The sequence below is a fragment of the Catharus ustulatus genome, chromosome 24 (genome assembly GCF_009819885.2).
Source record: "Catharus ustulatus isolate bCatUst1 chromosome 24, bCatUst1.pri.v2, whole genome shotgun sequence".
Lineage (NCBI taxonomy): Eukaryota > Metazoa > Chordata > Aves > Passeriformes > Turdidae > Catharus > Catharus ustulatus.
This window is the reverse complement of record NC_046244.1, coordinates 1,988,556-1,998,322: the sequence shown is the minus strand read 5'-3', so window position 1 is coordinate 1,998,322 and position 9,767 is coordinate 1,988,556. Positions and strand designations below refer to the sequence as shown.

The following is a 9,767-nucleotide window of genomic DNA, read 5'->3' as shown; positions in this document are numbered from 1 at the left end:
TGCAATCAGAGATATCCATGGGGTTTCTGGCTGTTCGCACACCCTTCACAGAGGTTAGAAACATCCCCGATTGGAAGCAGTTCCTCCGTCCCTGCTGAGCTGGGGAACATTAAGTAGGTGATAATAAGCGGTCCCTGAGTGGGAGGGCCTGCTCTCCTCTGGAAAGTGCTACTCCAAACAATTTATCATTCAAACAAAGAGGGGAAAAAGGGTTAAACACTGCCCGGCCTCCCCAGCCAGCGGTGGCTTTGGTTATCTGCAGCATGGCTGCAGGGCTACATGGTGCCTGTACATGTTCGGGGATCAGGAGTTAAGTGTTTAAATGATAAGTGATATCTTAAAAACATAAGTTTAGCAATGAATCTTTACCGACAATACTATACTATTAGTTAATAGGCAGAATTAACTCACTGGCCTGGGGCCAAGCCCGTCACAGCCAGAGCCAGAACAGCTGAAGCTGCTTTTCACTTGGGTTTTGCTTTTACGGGATTTTCTGCTGCAGGGAGACTCCAATTTCTGTAAAAATATGTTCGTGTTTTCCTCCTCCCAACCTGCCCCTGGAAGCCCGAGGCTCCTTGGAGCCCTAGGGATTCAGCCAGGAGCTGGAAAGCTTTCCTCTTGCACGCAGAGGTGTGATCGAGGGTGCTGATTCAGGACCGAGGGTGCCAATTCAGAACCAAGGCTGATTCTCTGCAGGGCATCTCTCATGGCCCTGGACCAGCTCCCTGTCTGCTCTTGGTGGGATTTACAGGCAGATTTACTCTTGGTGCCAGTATGGGACTCACTCCCTATCTGTCCCATCCCAAAGAAACCTCCCTCTCCTGCAGCTGAGGCACTGAGACTGCCCAGGCAGCTTCCTTGGACCAAAGCAGCATCTCCTGAATCTTTCTGGTAGCTGAGGCTCCTTGGAATCACCAATGACTGCACTGAGCCTTGAGTCTGAGCCTGACAGCTCTGTGTCAGCCCTTGCTGCTTTCCTTTGTGCCTCCCTTAACTCCCAGCTGTCACCTGCTGCACCTCTTTAACCTGACAGAGGGTGAGGGAGCCACCTCCTCCAGATGTGATGAGCTGAGGGCTTCACATGCCAATGGCCTTTTCCTTTCTGCATCAGGAACTGAAAATGCAGCATCAAATGTGTCACTAGCAAACCTATTTTAATGTCCCCTAATGTCATCTCTCCTGCCTCTATTGGCCTGGGAACCATCTTTTGATGTAAACCAACATGTGGGTGTAGCTGGAGGGGTGGTTGTCCCGTTTTTGTGACCCCCATCAAGGCTGTACCTGATGTTCTCTGCAGCAGGGCTTGAGTGTCCCGTGGCAATGCTGCCCAAGGGTTACTTGTGGGCAGCAAGGACCAGGATAACCAAAACTTGACTTCCAAGCTGCCTGGTGGTGGCCATGTCCATGTGACACAGTCCCAAGGCCACCTGTCACCAGATGGCAGCAAGGAGAGCATCAGCTCACAGGGTGGCTGAGGACAGCAGCGAGGATGCACAGTGCTCCTGGTCCATGGCCAGCCTCCACTGAAGTCCCTAAATCTGGGGCAGAGAAGGACACTGGAGAGCTCTGGAGTCCCTTGTCATGGCATGGTGCTGGTCTGCTCAGATATTGTGGCATGGTGACCAGAGGAGCCTGTGGGATTCAGGTCAGAAGGTGGATACTGGTGACAACGCCTGCACTGGGAACAGCAAATTTGTGAGGGTGGCAGTGGAACCATGGGTGCCAAAAAGATGCAACAGTCATGGAAAGCCCTTCCTGGGAGAAGAGTGAAGGTGTGAGGTGGGACCAGTGCTCACAGTTCATGTCTGGTCCTGAAGAGCATCTTCAGAGCACAAACCAGACTCCAAGGAGCATGTAAGAACTTCAGAGTCATGCAGCAGCCAGACAAGTCTGCATAGTCCAAGATCCATCTCCATCAACAGCAGCCTAAGGGAGAGATCAAAAGAGAAGAGAGAAGGTCCCTAGTGACCAGAGGGTAAAAATTACCATTTGTGTTTGAAGTGCAGTCCTGGAGAGCTTCAAGAAAACCCTGAGGGCCTGGGTGGGCACTGGCAAACACCCAGGGCTGCTACTCTCGGACTCCAGGCTTCCATTTTGGAGAATGGATGGATCCTCCAGGACAAGGAGGACACAAAACAACCCTGGGATCTGGGAGGATTGAAATGAGGATATGAGGAGTTTGGAATGGTGAGTGCTTTCAGACATCTGATAGGAAATGCTGGCTGCTCCAGAGCAGCAGGGAGTGAGGGGAAGCTGGGAGTGTGGGAGCCTGGCACAGTGCTGGAATGGTTGGTAACTGCTGGGGATCCTTGGATTCCTGCCCTGGAGAGGAACACCTCTGAAGGAAGGAGCAGCAAGGCCACTGCTTTCAGCCTCCTTCCTCAATGCAAGAGTGATCCCAAAAGAGCTTCTAAAGATGGAAGCTTCTCCACACAGGATGGAGCTGGGCCACAGGGTTCTCAGGTTGGATGTGAGGCCAACCTGGATGAGCAGCAACATCTGCAGTGACAGGAGCTCCCAAAGCAGATCAGAGCCTGTGCTTGGCTGCACTGAGCTGGGGAAGACCTGGCTCATGCACGTGGCCAGCATCATCACGGAGCTGTGCCCTCCACCAACCACTCCTGTGGAATCATTTCCCATGGTGGATCAAGGCACAGAGCCCAAGGTGCTCAAGCTGCTGATGAAACAAAGGGATAAGGAAGAGCACAGTGGAGCCCAGACTGCTTTTCCCACATCCTTCCATGGTGAGTTGAGGGACAGGAATCCATCCTTGAAGTCCAGTGTGTCTTCAGCTCCTGGCCTATGGACCTGGCACAGCTTGTGTAGAGATCCCTGTGCAGGCTGTGACCTCCCCAGGAAGATCTTCCAGGACACAAGTGCTTCCTGCAGGATGGACCTGAACCCTCCACCCAACCAGCAGTAATTGGGACACAGCTTTGGGGGGCGGGCAGAGGACACTGCTGGGTACAATGTGGATGCTGGAGGGGTGAAGAGGAGATGTCAGGGGGGTGGAAGAGAGTCCTGGTAGTAGTCACACGTCATAGATTCACAGAATGGTTTGGGTTGGAAGGGACCTTAAAGACCAATCTCCCCAATCTCCCTGCGTGTCCTGAAGAGGGTGTGGATCATGAGGTGCCCACAGGGCAGATGTGGTTTCCAAGCATCAGGGCTTGCTGAGTGCTGCGGTGCAGAAGTGGAGCTGGGTCTCACCTTCCACCTTCTGGGAAGGTCCTGCTTGAGCCCAGCGGGCTTGTGACCCACTCACAGCTGCTGCACGTGGAAGGGGGGGATTCGGGTTCTCTCCTCACCGTGCCTGGCTGCAGGGCGATGGGGGAGGAGAAGGCTGCGGGGGCTCAGGGCTGCCCACAGCAAGCCTCAGCTTTACCAACTCCTTGGATTTTTGTTTCTTTTTTTTATGCTGCCGTACGCATCCCCTTCTCCGGAAGGGAATCTCCTCAGCGCCCCGGCTCGCTGGGCTCAGCCCCGCGGGAGCGATGCCCGGCCCGTGGCCGGTGCGAAGGGCGCGGCGGCGCTGGGGGCATCCCCCCGGGACCCCCCTCCCCTCCGCCCCCTCGCCGGTGCCGGCGGCGCAGCGAGCCCCGGCGAGGCGGATTTGGGCTGAAATCACGGCTTTCTCTGGATGATCGACAGCTCCGGGACAAACCATCGGCGGGCCGGGGGGATCCGCCGCCCGCTCTCCGCTCCGCCGCCCCCCGCCCGCCGCCGGCCCCCGCCGCCCCCCGCCCGCCGCCGCCGCCCCCCGCTCCCGCCGCCCCCGCCGCCCCCGCGGGCAGCGCGGCCCCGGGGCGGGGCGGGGCGGGCGGCGCGGGGCGTCCCCCGCGCGGCGGTGGCGGTGGCTCGGCCCGGCCGCGGCGGCGGGGCCGGCGGAGCGCTCCGTGCCCGCGGCCGTGCCCGCGCCGGCGGCGGCCCCAGCGAGGGGCTCTGGGCTCTGCGCTCCGCCGCTCCGCCGCCTCCATGGAGCGCCGGCCGCGCCGCCTCTGATGCCCGGCCCGGCGCGCACCATGGGGCCGCTGTGGCTCTGCTGCCTGCCCCTCGCCCTCCTGCCCCTGCTCGCCGCCGTGGAAGGTAAGGGAGGAGGGGGAGCGCGGGGGGCGGGGGCCCTGCGGGTAGGGCGAGCCCCCTCCGGGATTTTCCCCCGTTTTTTTTGGGGAGGGTGGCACTTCGCCCCCTGCCGCCCCCCCCCCCCCTCCCCGCCGCACGCCCTTCGGAGGGGAGGCGAAGTTTGGGGAAGTGCTACCCCAGCTGGAGGTGTCGCCGGCGGAGCCCGGTGTGTGGTGTGTGCCCCCCCTGCACCCTGCCGGTGCCTGGCCGCCCTTCTCCCCGCCATCCCTCGCCGAGGTGGGCATCCCTGGGTACGCCGGGGGTCCCTGGGGGATGCCCGGCATTCACCGCCCGCTGCCCGCCGCTGCTCTCGGCGGGCTCTTCGGGGTGCCCCTCCGCCCGCCAGGCCTTACCGGCGTGCTGGAGCTGGTGGCCGTCTCCCCGCCGGCTCCGTGGCGTTCCCAGCGTCCCCGGGAGGAGCCGAGCTCCCCGCCGAGGTCCCCGGTGCTCAGACAAAGCAGCGAGAGGCGGCAGGTGGGGAGCTCCAGGGCTGGGTGGGAGCCCCACGGTGGGGTCTGTGCGAGGGGGGACTCGTTGTGCAGCTCCCCGAGCATCCCGGCCGTCCCTGCCCGCTGCCAGCCGCCCGCTGCACGCACGCCCTGGGAAGTGCCGGCTGGCTGGGCTGGGCAGGGGCGAGGGCCAGGTGTCAGGCCAAAAACCGGCTCGTCCTGGAGCGGCGTGGTCCAGGGATGCCCGTCCATTGTGGAAGGGTTGTGTTGGAGCGGCTGGGTGGCTCCGCTGGCCCTGGTGGGCTGGTGGGCCGGCTGGGTGGCCACTGCTGGCCCTGCGTGTGCCGGGCGGTGGGAGCCACTCGGACTGTCTGGAACATGGATGAGGCACCATTTATTAAGTTGGAGTTTTGGGAGATGACTCATGGGTTGGCCAGCTATACATCGTGATATTTACAATATGGGAGCTTGGCATAAATAGGACTATTTACGTTGCAGCGGAGAGTGCTCGCCAGCTCTGCTATTCAAATGAGCCTAGCATGGTTTTAATTATGGGGGGGAGGGTTGGGGTGATGAACGTGTTTGTGAGAGCATACGTGTCCATGCAGGACGTCTGGCCCCGTCCTCTGGTGGCCTTGACACTTCCAGCAGGATCTGGGCTTGGCCAGCGGGCCCACGTGCGCTTGACCATGGCAAGCTGGCACTGCCAAGTGTGGCGTGCTGGGTGCCTTGGGCAGGGTGAGGTGACACCTCCAGGCCACCCCGCTCCTCCTGCTGCCCCAGGGGTGCTGCCGGGCGGTGCTGTGGGTCAGTGGCCAGTGCCCGGGGCTCCTGCGTGTGTTCTTGGAACATGAGCGGCTTTCCCATGGTCTTGGCAGGAGAGGCAGGCACTGGGTGTGTGAGTGCAAGGGATGGGAAGTGTATCCAGGAGCCAGGAGCTGGCCAGTGCGGGTGGGGTGTTTCACCCAGCTGAGTTGATGGCTCCAAGGGTGCTCCCTAAGGGGGAATGGTCAGTGGGGTTCCAGCGGCCGTTCCCAACCACGGCTGACTGCGTTGGTTTGGCGTGGTCCTCCCGTGGCCGCGCTGTTGCCTCATGCCTTTTGTGTGTGTATGTGTGTGTTGGTGGGGCTGTGATGGTCGCTCAGTGTTGGTGTGGGCAGCCAGCTCCCTAATCCAACCTTCCAGGAAAAGGATTCTGGAGAGCTGGCAAGGTGAAAACGTGTGGGATGCAGCTCCTTGGGCGTGCCTCTGCCCCTTCCTTTCTGGAACTGTGTCTTCCCAAGTGCCTGGATGTGGTGTCCACCTGCACCTCTGAGTGCTCTGGATCCCTTTGGTGAGGATGGATGGACCCAACAGTGGTTGCTGGCCATGGAGGTGGTGGCTGGACCCACCGTGTTCCCGCGGCTGCGGGGAACCTCCACGGTGGCGATTCCCTCCATCACCAGCCCCAGCATGTTCCCAGGGCCAAAATGGGGGCAGAAAGGCGTATTCAGGGGAAAACCACAATTCTGGAGGATCCTGCCTCTTGAGTCCTGTTTTCGGTTCTGTCACGGAGCATTTCTGTACTGCGGGTAATTTCACTTGTCTCCTCTGTGCCTCAGTTTTCCTAATTACAAGGCGTAAAATAATCCAAGCGTCTTTCCCAAGGGAGCCGCGAGGTTTTGTTAATGAACATGACAAAGTGCTTTGGGATCCGTGGTTGAAAGCGCAGCCTTAGTCAGTGCGGCTGTGTGTGGGGTGTTTATTTATCTACATGCTTTATATTTCTCTGCACGCTATATATTCACTTGCATTTAACAAACCTTAATTAGAAACAAAGCCGATAGGGAAGGAAATATAAACAGGAGTGTGCATGGAAATTGGAAGTTGATTGCTCACTGGCCAGCAGAATGCATGGCTCGGGCTCGGGAGGGAAGGCTGTTTGGTTAAAGCCGGCTCTGTTAAAAGGAAATGTGAAAAGAACGTAAAACATAAATCAATATGGAAAACAGGGAGGTGGATGACAACATACATAAAGCAGAGGTTAGGAATTGCCTATAGTTGTGAAGGCGGTTGGAAGGTAACATGTCTGCAGCTGAGAAAGTTCAGGCTTCTCAAAGGAAAGTTTTTTGTGTGTTTTTCAAAAAAAAAAAAAAACAAAAAAAAAAAACCCACAAAACCCGAAGCAGAAAGTCAAGAACAAAGGAGTCCTGGAAGGGTCTGGATCCCACCCCGGTTGGTAACGCCGCTATCGCTGACGGCCCCGCTTTGTATTCCTGCAGCGTAGGCTGCGCGCCGAGCGCGGGGCTGGCGCTCCCGAGGTATTTTGGGGGGAGCTGGGAAGGACACGGAGGTATTTTAAAATCAACAGCCTGCCTAACTCACGTGCGAGCAGGGAAAACCAAGCCGACGACGCTCTTCACCCCGCTGGAGTTAACTTTTCACAAACCTTGTGGTGCTGGCAAGCTTCCCGAGGGCTGGAGGAGAGCCAGCCCTGTGCCAAAAATGCAAAAGGAGACACGAGATGGCCCTGCTATCAGCGAGGGTGTGGGCAGCACGCAGCCAGCAGCACGGAGGCAGCGACAGGCTCCAGTGGGTGATGGAGAATTGCCCAGCACGAGTTCTGCTGGGAAACAGGATCATGGGCGAGGGGACTCAATTTTGAGCATCAGCTGTGTCAGGCAGTTCTAATCCTGAGCCCAGTCTTGGGCCTGAAGAGGGATGCTGGGGCAGGAGGGCTGTGTCCACTCCTGGGGTGACTATTCCCAGGTGTGGTGTTGGACATGGACATCCCTGCCCATCCTCCAAGCAAGCTGGAGACAGGACTTCAGTGCTTCTGTGTATTTAAGAGTGAATTATAATAAATGTACTATTTATAGCACTCTCAGACACATGGTGGGATTGTCCTGTGCAGGGCCAGGATTTGGATGATCCTCGTGGGTCCCTTCCAACTTGGGATATTCTGTGATTCTGTAGTGTAGGATATATTTAATCTCACTCATGCTGTAACATATTGCAATATTAAAACATAGTGTCTTCTCCTGTACCTATGGTGTACTTATGGTACATGGGGTGTGGGGAGATGCCAGGGACAAGGGGTGGTTTGGGCCTTTGGGTATCCATCTCTTTGGTCTCCATAGAGGAAGACTTACATCACACCAGAGCATTGCTTTGACCTTGGTGCTCCGTGGAGGTGGATCCAGGTGTGCCAGGACCAGGGGGGCTGCAGGAGCCTCCCAGCAAACCCAGCATGTGTAGAACAGGAGGTCCAGGGAAAAACACAGGATCTGATCCTTCCTGTGAGCTTGAGCTCCAGCTCTGCAAGCACTCCCCTAAGAGCAGGAGGGGAGCAAATGCTTTGGGACACGTGGGGCTGAGGAGCAGAGCAGAGCCTGTGGTTTTGGCCTGGCCCTCTGCCACCTATCTCCCTCCTGCTGCTTTCTCCTCCCCTCCATTTCCTGGGTTAATTTTTGACAAGGAACGTTCCTTGCACCCACCTGCCCTTTGCATTATGGGGGCAGCAAAAGGGAAAACTCCTTTTGGAGACCAAATCAATTGGTGCCTCATTTAAACATTCATATTGCTGCCCTTGCTGCTCTGTTGTGTGGCTTTTCCAGGCAGGAGCAGCAGTCCTCTCAATCCCTGCTGACTTTCCAGCTTCTCTGGGTGACAAAAGCATAGGGAGGAGATGCTGTAGGGGACAGGGCTGTAGGGGACAAGAGCTCAGGGTTGATATGGCCACTGGTGTCCCCCAGCTCACCCCTCAGAGGGTGGGAAGGGGCCGTGGCTGTGCCTCGGGGATGCTGCCCAGGGTTTGGGGCTGTCCCCAGGGATGAGAGCAGCAGTCCCCTTGGAGACAGGCAAAGGACCTGCCTGCACTAGTCAGGGCCCTTTGTGTGCACATACCTGAGCTGCTGGAAAGAGGGGTGGGCACTCAGGAAACTGCCCGAGGAGCTGGGTAAATAGTGGAGGCTGTGACAGCTCCCTGAGCGCTTTGGGGTGAGGGATAAACGAGAGCCTGAGCCTCCCCTCCTGGCACAAAACACCAGCCCTGCTGGCACAGGGATGAGGGTGGCTCTGGCTGGGAGTGGGGTTCCCATCCTGCCAAAATCCTATTTTCACCCAGCTCCCAGGCTGGTTTGCAGTCCCTCCCATACCTGATGTGCTTTATGGGCAGTGTGGTTTCTGTGGTTTATGGGCAAAGCACAGCTGCCAGTTGGATCTCGTTGGGATGGGGGGAGCAGGGAGATCCTCAGAGGCAAAAGTTCAGCCTTAGATAAGGGAAAGGATGGGGCCTCCTGTGATAAGGGGCTGAGTGCAGCGTGGGCTGGGAGCGAGGGAGAGGCAGTGAGGGGGGTGCATGAGGGGCTCTGCCCAGCCTGGACCCAGGGATGCAGGGAGCACTGGGATCACTGGGAATGCTGAGGTGGGCAGGGACCCCTTGGAGGCCAGGAGACAGCAGGAGGGAGGGTGTGAGGAAGGAGAGGTGCCTGGAGGTGTGCAGGGATTGACAGACTGTTAATGTCTTTGTATCAGTGTGTTTCAGGAAGGTGCAGGATGGGTGGCAGGTCCTGCCAGGGTACAGACACAGGGAGCTGTGCAGCCTGTGCCAGCCCCCTGAGATAATCAGGATGTGAGATAATCAGGGTGAGGGGAAGGAATAAGTGAGGATCATGCCATGCTGTTTGCCCCTCCCTGGATTTCCTTGCTTGGAATGAAAGAAGCAGTATCAGGTCTGACAGGGATTGTGGCACCTATTGCCAGGCATTAAAGGAGGATGGAGCAGGCCACAGGGGCAGAAAACACAACTGTTACTGAGGCTGGTCTGTGCCTCCCTAAATGTCACATTCAGAAATGATAGTTTTAGTGCTGAGAGCAGTTGTGGTTCTTTGGAGAGCTCACAGGAGGAAGAACTCTGGATTTAAACCCAAGCAACCACACACAAGACATCAGATCTGCTCCATGGAAGCAGATTCAGTCTCCCAATGGGCATTAGGAGAGGCTGGGGAGCTCTAAAAGTTGGTGAAGCTTTATCAGTTGATCCAATAAATGATGTTCTTTCCACCTTACCTCTCTCAGAGTCAGACCATGGCATCCATAAAGCAACCAGCACTTAAAAACACCACATAGTAATGATCTGTGAGTAAAGCAAAGTGGAGGAGCTGGCTGAAAGGAGAAGCTAAAATAGGAAAATACTTACCCATGATGTAGGAAATT

The 9,767-nt window shown here is 57.3% G+C and overlaps 1 protein-coding gene across 4 annotated transcripts in view; it reads left to right on the top strand.

The window, feature by feature from the left end:
* The first annotated feature begins 3,914 nt into the window (after nucleotides 1-3,914).
* The window catches only part of EPHB2 (EPH receptor B2), a 128,210-nt gene continuing 122,357 nt past the window's right edge, over nucleotides 3,915-9,767 (top strand). For 2 of the 4 annotated variants that reach the window (XM_033079583.2, XM_033079581.2), the window contains exon 1: nucleotides 3,975-4,086. In XM_033079583.2, coding sequence (XP_032935474.1) covers nucleotides 4,002-4,086 — 85 coding nt within the window. In that variant the 5' untranslated portion in view covers nucleotides 3,975-4,001. Of the gene's footprint in view, nucleotides 4,087-9,767 lie in introns of all 4 variants that reach the window. The other 2 variants (XM_033079582.2, XM_033079580.2) reach the window with 2 other exon arrangements.